The sequence below is a fragment of the Corvus moneduloides genome, chromosome 29 (assembly GCF_009650955.1).
Source record: "Corvus moneduloides isolate bCorMon1 chromosome 29, bCorMon1.pri, whole genome shotgun sequence".
Taxonomy (NCBI): Eukaryota; Metazoa; Chordata; class Aves; order Passeriformes; family Corvidae; genus Corvus; species Corvus moneduloides.
This window is the reverse complement of record NC_045504.1, coordinates 2,455,212-2,469,917: the sequence shown is the minus strand read 5'-3', so window position 1 is coordinate 2,469,917 and position 14,706 is coordinate 2,455,212. Positions and strand designations below refer to the sequence as shown.

The 14,706-nt window shown below is 47.7% G+C and overlaps 3 protein-coding genes across 3 annotated transcripts; all 3 read right to left on the bottom strand.

Annotated features, from left to right (window-relative positions):
- Window positions 1-845: 845 nt before the first annotated feature.
- Window positions 846-1,196, bottom strand: LOC116436281 (feather keratin 4). The gene has a single exon (XM_032093336.1). It carries the CDS (start codon window positions 1,194-1,196, stop codon window positions 846-848), a length of 351 nt encoding a protein of 116 aa, XP_031949227.1.
- Window positions 1,197-5,705: 4,509 nt separating this feature from the next.
- Window positions 5,706-6,026, bottom strand: LOC116436353 (feather keratin 1-like). Its single transcript, XM_032093387.1, has one exon. It carries the CDS (start codon window positions 6,024-6,026, stop codon window positions 5,706-5,708), a length of 321 nt encoding a protein of 106 aa, XP_031949278.1.
- A 3,700-nt stretch (window positions 6,027-9,726) lies between these two features.
- LOC116436282 (feather keratin 4-like) lies at window positions 9,727-10,077 on the bottom strand. The gene has a single exon (XM_032093337.1). It carries the CDS (start codon window positions 10,075-10,077, stop codon window positions 9,727-9,729), a length of 351 nt encoding a protein of 116 aa, XP_031949228.1.
- Window positions 10,078-14,706: the final 4,629 nt, after the last annotated feature.

The window sequence follows — 14,706 nt, the reverse complement described above, 5'->3', positions numbered from 1 at the left end:
CCTCCCCTCCCAGACTCACCAGGGGCTGAGCTCAGCTGCCTGGAGATGCTGCACCCAAACAGCTCCAGGCTGTGCCCAAAGGGCTGCCCCATTTGCTGCCTCTCCCTCCACTTTTTCTTGAGGCATCTCAGCTGAGCTCCCAAGTATCACATCTTTAAATATTCCCTGTTTATGTCCCAGCAGGAGACACCCATTGCAGGTGAAGGTCGTCCCTTTCTACCTTTGGTAAGGGGTCTCAGGCTTGATTTTAAACATTTTCCACCACTGGACTCAGACTCATTCTCCTTTGAAGTTGGAATTAATTATTTGCGTCGTGTTTTCTGGAAGTGGGGACTTCCAAAGGCACTGGAAAAGGGGCTGGGAGAGCAAAGAAGGTCAGGCAGACTCGGGGTGTGATGCAGCACCAATTTAATGGGTTGAGGAAGGGAAGGAAGCAATGTGAAAGTCAGGAACACATTTCCATGGTCCAGTAAGGACAGAACCCACTCATCCCTCTCGCAGTGGCACACTCAGCAAGTGGAAATCTTCCTTCTTCATTGATGAATGACCTGTGCTAATCCAGCCATGCAGAACAATTGCTAACAATTAATATTTTGCCTATTATCAAATACAAAAACAAACAAAAAAGCAGGAAAAGACATTTGATCAGAAATATGAAGTAAAGCACAACGAAAGACGAGCAAAGGCCTGGTTTGGGGAGATGCCAAACTCCCACAGCTCCTTAAACTCCAGCCTGGGGGTGTCTCATGCGGCATCCAAAAACCGCAGCCGTGAGCTCAGTCCTGCTCCAGGGACGGGGTGGGATTCAGCATTCCTGGTCTTTTCCTCCCGCTTTCCCTCCCGCCTTAGCAGGGCCCGTAGAAGCCGCTGCGGGAGGGGTTGTAGCGCCGGTAGGGCCGGCTGTAGCCACTGCCCAGCCCGGGGTAGCCAAAGCCCCCAAGCCCCAAGGAGCTGCCCGAGGAGATGGGGACCCCCCCGGCACTCAGAGCGCTCCCGACGGCCGCGGACGCCGAGGATCCCACGGTGGTGTTCTGGGGGAAGGAGCTGAGGATGGGCCCAGGCAGGGTGACCACCACAGGCGAGGGCTGGATGACCACGGTGGAGTCCTGGCACTGCCGGACGCAGGGCTCGTTGCAGCTGTTGGCCAGCGGGGTGGGGCCGCAGGAGGTGGGGGCACAGAGGTCGTAGCAGGACATGGCTGTGGCTGGAGGGAATTCTGGAATACAGGAATATTCTGTACTGTGTTACACCCACATTTATCAGGAAAAGAGCAGCTTCCCAAGGATCTGTTTAGGAGTTGATCAAGGAGCAAATTGAGAAGGAAACTGAATTTTCAATGCTCTTCGTGTTCTGGCCTCAGGTGAATTCTCCGCTTGGGCTGTGGTGGGATGCAGTCACAGGACTCTGAACAGGCCCAAGAATTCACTGCTGATATTTAAGTGCAGCTGCACAACCTTAAAACTTGCTTGGATCCCAAAACTGAACAAATAACCCTAAATGGCCAGCATGGCTAATTAATGAGTTTTACAACTCGCCAACAACAGAAAACCCCCTCTTTGGAATAAAACCCCTTCTTCCCTCTGAGAAAAAACTGCCGCAACAGGAGGGAGGGAAAACTACAAAATCAAGGCAAAAGCTGGTTATATAAAGAGAATAAATAGGTTCAAACTCACCTTATTCACGATGGCAAAGGAGGGAAGAGAAATGGCTGGGACAGCCTGGAGTTGGTCGGGTTTTTATACCGAGTTTTGAGTTGCCCAACAACTTGGGCCACTCTTTGTGCCAGACGTGATTTATGGGCCACGACTGATTACAGGTTTTTTTGCCTCAATATTTGTATTTTTTACTGCCTCACTTCCTTATCTTGTGGTTTGTCTATCTGACCACAAGCTGCTTTCATCTTAAAATATTCTGGGTCAGGTTCATTCCTGGGAACACTACAGTGATTAATTCAGCAGGATTTATTCAGCCTTCAAACCTCTTTGGGATCTGCTTGGTGTCATTACAGGAGATTAAGCCTCATTTGCATAATGCAGTCCCTTGTGCACTCCTCTGCAAGGTAAATCCTGGGGGAATTAATGGAGAATTGCAGATTTTGGAAGGCAAGCCATGAGTATTTGGAGGTCTGAGCTGCTTTTCACAAAATCCCAGGATCCCTGAGGTTGGAAAAGAGCTCCAGGATCATTGAGTCCAAGCTGTTCCCAATCCCAGCCTTGTCACCAGCCCAACATCGAGTCATTCCTTGGACACCTCCAGGCATGGAGAGGCTCTCTAGGGAAGGAAGAAGGAATTTTTCCACGGAAAGGGCGGACAGGCCTTGGAAGGGACTGCCCAGGGAGGTTTGGAGTCACCATCCCTGGAGGTGCCCCAGGAACGAGGAGACATCGAGGGTGACCAGGTGGGGATCAATCACAGGTTGGGATTGATGATCCTGGAGCTCTTTTCCAACCCCAAATCCATGAGCAATCCTGGATCCAGGCATTACCTCCGAGGTTCTTGCTCTCCTTGCACATCCACTCCTGAGACATGTAAATCACCCCTAAATTAGGGCTGGCTTTGTGGGGATCCCCTGGGAACAGAAACTTGTTTGGCTTGGGCAGAGCTTCCCGAGAACTTCAAAGTTTATCAGCAGCTTTATTCAAGTGCCACCATGCAAATGTCCCGTCCCTGGCACATTTCAGATGCCTGACCTAGATCTGAATTCTTGTATCTTATTTACTCATATGTTCTGAAGATTTGGGGGTGCAGGGCAGTGATTGGGCTGTGAAATTGATGGCATTGTTTCTATCTGCTGGAATTACAGCTGCTTTCTTTTGAATCAAGAAGAAAAGTTCAAGGTTTGGTTTGAGCCATCTCTTATTTCAAGGGGATTCTCAAAAATATTTCCTTGGCTGTTTTTGGCTGTGCATTCTTCAGTATTTCTCCATGTTGTAAGGAATTAGCAGCTGTTTTCAGAAATTATTTCCTCTCAAGGAAGTTAGCTGAGGAATTAATTTGCATAACACCATCCACAGTTTATTTTCATTATTTTATTTTCCTCAATTTTTTAAATTCTTCCTTCGTGCGAGATTTGCTTGATAACACAAAACACATTTAAAATCCGTCTGAGAATTTAAAAATATATCTGGCAACATTTTCAGAGCTGTTTGGAGCCTTTCTGGTAAATAATTGCAATAAATATTGTTCTAACTCCAGCCTTTATTTGATTGTACACTCAGAATGACTTAATGGCCTGATTTTGAGATGCATTAAAGTGAGTGAATTAAGAGTTCACAGATTTTTGCCATCAAGGCCGGACCTAAATATTCAGATTATAATTAAGACTTCTTGCATAATGTGAGAACATCCTCCTGAGAGACCTGTGAGTGACTGAACGTCTGAAAAAAGAGATTTTTAATCAAAATGGAACTGGGAGGTTACTCACAGTCATCCCTGGGTAAAGTCTCCAGGCACAGAAGCGATCCCAAAATCCACAGAGAAGCAGAGGGAATTTCCCTGGCAAGAGTGGCATCTGCAATTCATTTTGAATTGTAATTAATTAGCTCATTATGAAGAATTAGTTCCTCAAAGGCTTGGAGCCTCTGTAAAATCCTTGCAACTCCCGAGTTCCCTTCTCTGCTGGGTTTTACTTTTGTCTCAACCCTAATTCTGGACTGAGCTCATGTGGACCTTCTGGAGCCATTTGAGGTTCCCACAATAATCTGGCCAGATTCCAGAACTGGACACAATTCCGGGTCGATGTCCCCAGAGCAGAGCCAAGGGGGAGAATCCCCTCTCTGGGTTCCTGGGATTGCCCTCACCTGGCTTTGGGACTTTGCCCTTGGGGTAGGCCCAGTCCGACCTCTCCAACCTGCCCAGATCCCCCTGGATGGGGAATTGTTCAAACCTCAAGATGTTCCTGTGGTTTAAGGCGTTTCACTCAGCCCCTCTGGCCGTGTCTGTCTGGAATTTTGGGTTATCGAAGGCACCCCTTGTTCCTGGCTGGAATTTGCCGCCCATCCCAGGCAGATGAAGCTGTGGACGTGTGATCTGAGATGGTTTTTGGGGTAGGCAGAGCCTGGGATTTCACCCCTCCTCAAACAGCCCCCCTGAAGGCACAGGGAGATCTGAAATCCTCCAGGTTCACACCTGACTGGAGCTCATTTAGTTGTTAATTTTATTCAAATTCTGTCACGAACTATGTTAAAATCATTCAGGCTCGAGGTTTGCTTTGGCATCTTCCTGTGGCAAATATACAATTTCTGTTACGACTTCTGGTTTTGTCCAGAAATAAATGTCACTCACTCCTGGATGGATCTGCAGAGGATTCCTGCAAGGAGCTGGGGTAGTGTGGAATTCCCGGCTGGAATTCTGCTGGGAACAGCAGAAAACAAGCCCAAAAATTAATTCACACTCGAGGGGAGAAATTATTTACTCACCAGAAGCTCTGCAAAACAACACACCCAGAACGGGAGGGTTTTGTTTCTTTTTCAGACCTGTTTGCGTGAGCTTTCAAATGCAGATTTTAATTATGTTTCAAATTGGATGAGTGCAATTAGCGCTGCCCTGGGTGTCAGCTCCACCTTCCTTGCAGACCAACGTTTGGTGCCACCAAGGCTGGTGGATGTGGGATTCTAATACGTCCACTCGGAGCCAGGATTTGCCAGGAATATTCGGGATAAACCCTGTGCACAAGGCATTTTTCTTTTCCATGGTTTACCCCTCACCTGCCTTTTGCTGCAATCACATCCCAGGTCTCTGACTTTCCATTTCTTTCCTTCACTCATTCCGGAAGGAAAAGATTGTGGCCGGCTTGTTCGGAGCTGCAAAGCCATGACTGACAGATTCCTGGAACACTTTTCCATCCCAGGAAAATGAGGAAGGATTTCAGGTGAAAATTCAGCCTGTCCTTGAACTCTGGAGATCATAGAATCATGGAAGGGTCATTAAAGATCATCTGGACCGTGGGCAGGTACACCTTCCACTATCCCAGTTTGCTCCAAGACCTCTCCAACCTGGCCTTGGGCACTGCCAGGGATGGGGAATCCATGGAATCACCTGTGCCAGGGCCTCACCGCCCTCACAGGGAAGAATTCCTCCCCAATATCCCATCTAAATGCCCTCCCTGTCATTCCAAACCCATCCCCCCTTGTCCTGTAACTCCCTGCCCTTGCCCTCCCTCTCCATGTTTTTTCCAGGACCCTCAGGTCCTGGAAGGTCACAATTAGGCCACCCCAAAGCTTCTCTTCTCTAGGCTGAATTCCTGCAACCTCTGCTGCCCCCTTTCACTGTATAAAACAGAGGAACAATAAGAAAATTTTGCGGAAAATGAGCTTTTTGCTAAAAGTTTTCCAAGTTTTTCCAATAAACAGCAGGAGACTTGGAGTGTGATGCAACTTTGGGACTTTAATGAGAGCAAAACAGCAGAATAAAAAAGTACAAAGTGTAAGTAAATATTTCTAGGATTCAACAAGAACTCTTACGGCTTTTCATCCTGGGATTCTTCTCTCGGAGCTGCCGTGGACTGAGACAACAAAGCGACAGGAAATAAAAATACTTCATCAGAAATATGAAATATCAAAGAATAAGACAAGCAAAGGCCTGGATTGAGGAGCTCCCACAGCTCAGGCGGAGCTGTGGCCGTCTCCCATCACATCTGGAGCAGAAGCTCAGTCCTGCATCGGGTCATGCTCCAGCATTCCGGGCTGCTTTATCCCGCTTTTCCCTTAGCACGGCTCCCCCAAGCGCGAGCTGTAGCGGCGGGAGGGCCGGCTGTACCCAAATCCCCCAAATCCCGAGGAACTCCCCGAGTTGATGGGGACGCCCTCGGAGCTGAGGGTGCTCCCGATGGCCGCGGACGCCGAGGATCCCACGGCGGTGTTCTGGGGGAAGGAGCTGAGGATGGGCCCGGGCAGGGTGACCACCACAGGCGAGGGTTGGATCACGTAGGTGGAGTCCTGGCACTGCCGGACGCAGGGCTCGTTGCAGCTGTTGGCCAGCGGGGTGGGGCCGCAGGAGGTGGGACAACACAAATCGTAGGAGGACATTTCTTGGGATGGAAGGAGGTCTGGAACGCAGGGAAGAAATCAAACCCGATTTCAAAGCTGGAGCAATTTTCTAGAACTGATCCAGGAGGGTGAGAGAGAGCCAAGCACACACAGAAGGTGGGGGGAGGGCTCGTCACTCATCAGGTCAAACCCCCCACCATCCCCTGCTGGCCATGAAAAGCCTTGATTTGGGGCTGGATGTGGATTATTGCCGGCATTCTCCTTCCCTCTGCTCCCCCTGAGCATCCTTTCCCAGGATTTGGGCTTTGTTTCCCCCTGGACAAGGCATTAAACTCATTTTTGCCCTTTTTTACTGCCTCCAGGAGCAGTGATTAAACATTCCCTGCCTCCCTGCAGACTCTTGAGCGCTTGCAGGGTCCCAGGAAACTTAAACCTGACCCAAATCCTCCTCTTTTGGGAAAGGATTGTTTATATCCCTCCAAACTAAGAGGCAGGCAGGATGCTGATCCAGGTTTTCCTGCTGCCAGCTTCCTCCAGGGTCAGTTTTAAGCCACCCCAGCTGGAAAAGGGGCTGGTAACACCCTCCCCTCCCAGGAACTGGAGTGTTTGGAGGCTGGAAAAGGATGCTTGGAGCATTTATTTAGGATTTCTATTCAGAGCAGCTGCTGATTGCCATAAAACTGGGCTTTTAAATCCATCACCAGCCTGGAAATCCAGGTGGGTTTGAGTTCCTGGAGCAGATGTTGCTGCAGGATAAAGCTGCTTGTTTGGAGAGACAACATTCCCAGCACCGTCCCTGTCCTGTCACCCTCTGCTTCACGGGTAAATAAAGCCTTTCTTTTTGGTAGAAAGAAACCTTTCTAATTTCCCTTCGAGGTAAAAAAAAAAAAAACAACAGAAACCAACCTAGAAATATTTATAAAGGACTAAGAACACCCAACAGCAAAAAAATGCAATAAAAGCAGCCATCAAAGTGGCACTTTAGCATTTAAAAAGGCACCAGGGAGGTTCAAACTCACCTGTTCCCGGGGTGAACGAGGCAGGAGAAGTGGATGGAAAAGGCTTCTGTCTTATAGGCTTTTATACCGTGATCCCGAGCCATCTCCTATGCATGGAATTCCTTAATGATCCATCCTTTTGCATGCAAAAATCCCCCCCAAACTGATCGGCTCCTGTTGTTGTTTGTTTCGAAATCTTCCCTTGGGATTGCTCCCTTTTCCTGCTCCCCTTATTACATTCCCATTCCGAAGCTTTCATCTTCATTCCTGTGCTCCCAATTAATTGCTTGGGAGGCTGTGGCGACTCGGGTAAAGGGCAGCATTAATTAAGTCGAGTCCTGAGGCCAGCGGACGTTTTAGGATTGGTTTTAGTCATTAAGACACTGCTTCAGGGGCGTGTTGTGATGTTTAGCCCTCATTCAAGACTTCACTCCTTTAGGTGAATAATCCCTTTCTTTTTCTGAGGTGGAGCCTCAGCGTTTCGTTCCAAGCTTTACCACAAGATGCAGAGTGGATATTCCCAAATTTCCCACTTCCCACACAAACACACGGCTGAGAGGAGCAGCACTTTTCCCTGAGGACTGCAAAGCTGGAAGAAAATGAAACCCAGAATTGCTGAGCAACAAAACACGTTCTGAAATTGCTTGGGCCAAGCCACAGCTCTCCCACTTTTTATGGACTCAGCCATTCCAAGCACCCACAAACATGCATTTCTTTACCCAAACACGAATTTTAATATCATTTCCATGCCTGAGTCACCACCACTCCTGCCCGAAATCCCGGGAAGTCGCCAGGATGTGCAGGCAATTTTCACAACAAATTAAATGTGAAGGTGGATGTTTGAGATTAATTCAAATTTTGGGGTTTAGAGGCTGTATTGTGTCTGAACCAAACGACAGCGTCAGGAGAATCTGCACCCGGCTCTTCATCCCATTTATCATGGCTTGATTTGTCCCTGCTGGAAAATCCTGCACGGAAAGGATGCAAAAAGCTGGGATCGGGAGCACTCAGCAAAAGATAGGAATTAACTCCAAACGAAGAGGCTTTGTACAAAGACTGGGCTCGGCCTTCAGAGGAACAAAGGACTTCAAAGTTCCCAGCACTTCTCGCTAATGGCTCAAATATGCAAAGTTTTGGCTCCCCGAGGTTCAAGGGACGCGAGATCTCAGCGCCCACATCCCCTGCGTAAGGACTTCAATCAAAGTGTGTGAGTCAGGAGCACTCAAAGGACTTCACCTAATTCAAGGTAAACGCCTTCAGAAACTTTAATTATTTTGTTAAACCTTTCTATAATTTATCTTTAGAAAAAAATAAGCCCAAATCTTCATGTCTTCTAAAACCCTTTAACTCTCCACGAGGAAATTCTCTTCTTTTCTATTAGAGTCCTTTCTACAAAAGGTTTTTCTCTAAAAGGAGAGTCTGTCTCCTCCTTTTCCTCAAAATCTCTACGATCCAACATCCTGTAATCTTTTTAGATATTTTAAAAAATTCATTCCTTCTAGTAGGAATCACTCCCAAGAAAAATTCACGTGTCCCTTTCATCCGTAAAACTGAGATAAGCCAGGAATGCTTCCTCCTCCTCATCCTTCCCTCCAGGCACAGAAACTGCTGCTCTTGGAGGGGAGATCACATTTTGGAAAAAGCCTCATTAGTAGCCTGGCAATGATGCTCTGCCAGTTCTGTAATTAACACCCGGAGTTCGTCCAAGAACTTGGGAGCCTTTGGATGGGGAACCAGGACACACCAACTCCCGTTCATGGATCGGCAATGGAGTTGCACCCTCTCCACCCTCAATTAAAATCTCTGTGTGACAACACGGAGCTCCCAGGACAGGAGAGGCACCAAAGAGTTGACAAATTACTGCGTGAATTGAAATTTGTAGCCTTGTGTTGACTCCGGAGTCCTGGGTGTGATGGAACAAAGGATTGAAATGAACCCCAGGTCCTGGAGATGAAAGAAGCTTTGAGGGAGGTTTTTCATCTGATGCCAGACTGGTACATAAACCATGAGCAATTTAACTCCTGGGAGCAATTTAACTCCTGGGGACAACATGCTGCAGACATTATTTATGTAACTGGAGTTATTGGAATGACCCAAACCTTCCCAACATGAGAATTTCTACATTTTTTCCTCAAAATCGACTGGTTTAGTGCCTTCAGAGGCTGTTGCAAATCTAAATCATATCCTGCACGTGCTCTGAGCTCTCCACACTCCAGGCTGAACATTCCCAACATTCCCAGCTCCCTCAGACTATTGATGATCTACTCAGTGATAAATTTCACCCTGAGAAAGTTTCAAAGGAAAACAGGAGGGGAAGGAAAAAACCAGCAGGAGACTGGAGTTACAATAAAAGCATCACTTTATTAATCCCAACAAGAGGATTAAAGCCCTGCAAAGCACCAGGGGTCAGTGTGGGGGGAAAGGCTCGGTTCAGGGGGACGTGTTCCACAGGCAGAGCTCTTCTTCCAGTGCACCCTGAGAAGCAAGCCCCACCTACTTCCTAAATTTAAACTTTTATACCAGGTAGTACCAAATACACGGAGCAGCAGAGCTACAAAATGGATTAGAAACATAAAGGAGTAAACCAGGAGTAGTGGCCTCATTCCAGGCGCTGACTGACTCCGTTGAGGTGGAGCTGCGGGGATCTGACATCGCTTTTGCAAATCCTGAGCTCAGTCGTGCTCCAGGGACGGGGTGGGATTCAGCATTCCTGGTCTTTTCCTCCCGCTTTCCCTCCCGCCTTAGCAGGGCCCGTAGAAGCCGCTGCGGGAGGGGTTGTAGCGCCGGTAGGGCCGGCTGTAGCCACTGCCCAGCCCGGGGTAGCCAAAGCCCCCAAGCCCCAAGGAGCTGCCCGAGGAGATGGGGACCCCCTCAGCACTCAGAGCGCTCCCGACGGCCGCGGACGCCGAGGATCCCACGGTGGTGTTCTGGGGGAAGGAGCTGAGGATGGGCCCGGGCAGGGTGACCACCACAGGCGAGGGCTGGATGACCACGGTGGAGTCCTGGCACTGCCGGACGCAGGGCTCGTTGCAGCTGTTGGCCAGCGGGGTGGGGCCGCAGGAGGTGGAGGGACATCGGTCGTAGCAGGACATGGCTCGGGATGAAGTCTGGAATACAGGACCACACCTGAGTGCGAGCTGGGAGTCGTGTTGCACCTACATTTACTCAGTTGAGTTATCAGGACAACAACTTTCTAAGGAGCCTTTAAGGAGCTGAACCAGGAGCTGAGAAGGAAACCAAACCCTTAAATATGTTACAAGGAGACAGAGGCTGAAGCATCCTCTGTGCTGTCGCGGATCCAGGGAAGAGCTGGCAGCAGAACAAAAGAAACAAACCTGTATCATTAATTTAATTGTAGGATTTCGATTGCATGTCTGGAGAGATCCAGCTCCGTGCACCCAGAGCGTTGTAGGAGCAGCAATTAGGAGTAAAACCCAACCACAAATGTACCTGTGGAGAGAGTTCCATGGGCAGCTGGAAAAATGAAAGGGAGACTTCATTTCAAGGCTCCAACTTTGCCTACAAAGAGGTACAAATTTCAATGTCATTAAGCAGCCTTGAAGAGGAGGTCTTTGAAATCTTGCCCAGACAACTCGTCCACGGATGTGAGAAAAGGCAGGAATCCCCTGCACGCTCCCTGGGTCTGGTCCCACCATGGCAATGAAAACAAAATTCTGATTCCTACACCCGTCACAGTCTGGTGGGTGCTCAGCTCTGCTCTGGTTTTCCCCTTCTTTCCCTTTATCCCCACAATCCCTCATCCCATTTCTCAACATTCCAGGAGATGTCATTGCATTCTGGAACAAAATTTCTGCACTTGGTGACCCAGCTGGCATTCCAGGATGGAAAAGATCCTCAAAGATATAAAATGGTGCTGAAAATATAACTGAGCTCCTGGATTTTCTGTTTTAATAAATAGTTGGAGTTGAAAGGGACCTTTAAAGACCCCAGAGTTCCAACCCCTTGCGCCATCGTTCCACTCATTCAATTTGTTAATCTTTATTATTTCCAATATTTTCTACACCACTTAACTTGTCTGAAATCCCACGTTTGAATAAATTTCTATCACCAATTCAAGGATCTCTATAACCAAGTCAGGACTCCTGAAATTCCACAATTCCAACAGCAAACCCCAACTTCTTAAACAGAAAAAATCTCCCCCCAACAAATCCAGCAACCAGCAGAACACTGTGGGGGAAAAGCCAGATTATTAAAAGGCAAGAACTCAGCAAACAGAGAAAGAGAAGTGGATTTGAACTAACCTTGCTCACAAAAGAGGAAAGAGGGAAGAGAAGTGGTGGGAAGGAGTTGGGTCGAGTTGGTTTTTATACCTCAGCCCTGATGGCCTGGGGACCACAGACAGCCTTTGTAGCTGGAATTAATTCCCAGCGAGTATGTCCTGAATGTCAAATGTTCCACCTGATTAAATGTCTTTTCCTGGGTGCTTATTTACCTTGTTTTTATTTCCTTATCTTCTGACAGACAGATTCCGTCCCGCAGGTTTCTCTCATCTCGGGAATTAGGGACCAAATTTATTTCAGGGCCACCTTTCAGTCACAACAAAACCTAGACTCTGGTGTATGTTTGACTTTAGTCATAAAGAAAAATACCAAGAATGTCTATAATACATAATTCATCATTCCAAGGTGTCCTTTTATTAAGGGTATGAGTGTAAATCCTTAATAAATTCCTGTCTCCACTGACCAGGCTCTGCCTCCAGCCGAGCGTCAGAGCAATCTCAGTTCTGGGGTTGGGGAAGGCCCTGCCAAAAGAGCACGTCCACCCCTGAAATCCCACAGAACTCAGGGAGGAAGCGCCAGAATTGTGGAATTCAGAGATGAATTCCCACTTTATCACATCAAATGGAGATGGTTTTATTGTGTTAAATTTGGGTAACAGAGTCTGAGGCACAGCTGCAAGAGCAAAGGGACATTTAATCCTGACTTATCAGTTCTTTTAGAAAGGGAACCTATAAAGCCCTTCTGTATCAGCTCACAAATATTGATCAGAATCATGGAATGGTTTGGGTGGGAAGGGATCTTTAAGCTCATCCTGTTCCAATCCACGGGCAGGGGCACCTTCCCCTATCCCAGGTTGCTCCAAGCCCCATCCAGCCTGGCCTTGGGCACTTCCAAGGATGGGAAATCCATGGAATCACCTCTGCCAGGGCCTCACCACCCCCATGGAAAAGAATTCCTCCCCTATACCCAACCTAAATTTCTCCTCTTTCAGTTTTACCCCTTTCTCCCCTGTCCTGTCACTCCAGCCCCTTGGAAATTCTCTCCTCATGTTTCTTGTTGGCTCCTTCAGGTCCTGGAAGGCCACAATTAGGTCACCCCAAAGCTTCTCTTCTCCAGGCTTGGAAAGGTCCTCAGAGTTTTTTTGGAGATGTGAACATTTTAACTGACAATTGTTTGTAACTGGGTCAGGCTGGGAATGGCACACAAAGAGTTTTGGCACCTCTTGGATTTGCTCTTGGATCCCAAGGCAGCCACAAGCGAACAAATTGCTGAGGAGCTGGAAAAAAATTTTCTTTATTAGACTGTACTTGGAGTAATTTCACGTTGACATTATTAGAGCTGGTATAAAAGTACCAGAAATTAAAGGTAACCATAAAATGGGAAGATGAAAGAATTTTTAATGGGTGGATGATGCTTCTCATGCAATGCCAGCCTAAAACTAGACTGGAAAACAAAAGCAGGACAATTTCTTTATCAAGAAAAGGTTCCACCTGCAAAAATATGTGTGGGAACTAATTAATGCAAAACAAATATGCTTCAATAACCTGATAAATTCATAAATATATCTGTGGAGTTATTGCACCCATTTCTCCACCTGAAGATCCAAAGGGGACGTGGCTCCCAAATCATCTCCACATTCTTCAGGAATTGTCTCTCCAGGAGATGGAGAAGACCCATTTAGGTATAAAATTCTACCCGAAATATTAATGAGCACCTCCATTTAATAAAAACATCAACATCCTGCACAACCCCCTGCGATGCTGGGCTGGGAAGGCTCCAGGACGCGGCTCCCTTTTTTCCCTTTAGATCAGCAAGGGGAAATTTCGGGGTTTATTTCCCCTTACCCAGACTCTTCATTCTCCCAAATTCCACTCCTCCACCCCTTGAGCTCCATGTCCATTTGCGTCACGGGACGGCGCCTTCCTGCCACGCAGAACGAAGCCACCCTTTGATGTCCCTGGGGGAATGCTCGACGATTCCTCCCGGATCCCGGAGAATAACTCATCCCGCCAGTCTCGCCAGCGGGGCTTGTGGAGGCTTTCCAGCCCCTCCAATTATTTGTTTGGAAAACTCACCCACCTCTTTTCAAGCCCAGACTCCTCTCAGTCTGGGATGTTTTCCTTGGCCGCCTTTCATTGTTTGGTTCTGCTGCCTCAAGCCACAGACTAAAAGGGGACCCAGTGGAGGGGCAGCTCCAATCTCTGCCCTGGGTGACCAAGGAGAGGAGCCCGGGAATGGCTGGAGCTCTGCCAGGGAGTTTGGAGCTGGATATTTGTGGAAAATTCTTCCCCCAGAGGGTGGTGGGGCACTGCCCAGGCTCCCCGGGGAATGGGCACGGCCCCAGGGCTGCCAGAGCTCCAGGAGCATTTGGACAGCGCTGCCAGGGGCATTTTGGGATTCTTATGGGTCTGTGCAGGACCTGGAGCTGGATTAGATGATCCTTGAGGGTCCCTTCCAATGAGGATGTTTAGGATTCTATGTGATCTTTTTGCTAAACTCTGCTCCCCCCAAATTTGTAAATTCGCAAGTAGATCATTCTCAATAAACTTTAAACGTAAGTGTGAAACATTTGAGAAGAAGAACCCCACCTATTTTCCCTGTTCTGTGGACATTTGGGCTGGCTCCATGCTGAACCCAAATGCCTTGCCCAGAGCTCCTCAAATATTTATATCTCAGCTCTAGGATAATTTAATTTTCAAATAGAATTTATTTTACACTTTTATTATTCTTAGATGTTTTTTGGTTGCCACAATGGCAAGTGTTGCTTCTGCCATATTAATATTCACATTCAGATTCGCAGGAGTTTCAAAGTTACCAAAAAAGGGACACACAGAGGTGGGATTAAAGAATCAGGGAAAAAAATCCTAAAAAGAGAAATATATTTGTGAACCTGTTCAGTGCTTCTCAACAGTATAAACAATGAGGAAATTATCTTTATCAGGTGGGTTGTGATGACTTTTGGATTCACATTTTCCTCTGCGAAATCCTTGCACAGATTTTCACATAATTCTGCCCCAAGGGGAGGTAAAAAGGAGGGAAAAACCACAATGCAACTCAAAATCAGATGCAACATCAGTTTAATGATAAAAAGTCAAGTAGCATTCAGCAAAAACAAAAGGAAAATATATATTTATGAAGGGAAAAGAAGCCACTGAAACCGTTCCAGCTGAGAGACAGCAAGCAAGACTCCACCTTTCCTTAATTCCTGAGTAAAACCCCTCCACTCAGTGTTGGCAATTACAGCATTAAACCACGTCAGGGTGAAATGCAAAATCACAGAGACAAGGAAACTCTTCAAAAGCAGGATTTTCAAGGCTGAGACAGGCTGGCCACGAGTCCAGACAGCACCTCCCTTCCCTCCCTCCTTGCCAGGAGGGCTCGAGGAGCCCCAAGGCCTCAGGAAACGCTGGCCAGCAGCTCCATGGGAAACTTGGCTTGGGGCTTCCTGGGGGAGGCACTCGCTGGACGTCCGGCCCGGCT

Bases quoted from the DNA above. Each gene is read 5' to 3' on its own strand.
- LOC116436281 (XM_032093336.1), bottom strand. From the start codon at position 1,196: ATGTCCTGCTACGACCTCTGTGCCCCCACCTCCTGCGGCCCCACCCCG.
- LOC116436353 (XM_032093387.1), bottom strand. From the start codon at position 6,026: ATGTCCTCCTACGATTTGTGTTGTCCCACCTCCTGCGGCCCCACCCCG.
- LOC116436282 (XM_032093337.1), bottom strand. From the start codon at position 10,077: ATGTCCTGCTACGACCGATGTCCCTCCACCTCCTGCGGCCCCACCCCG.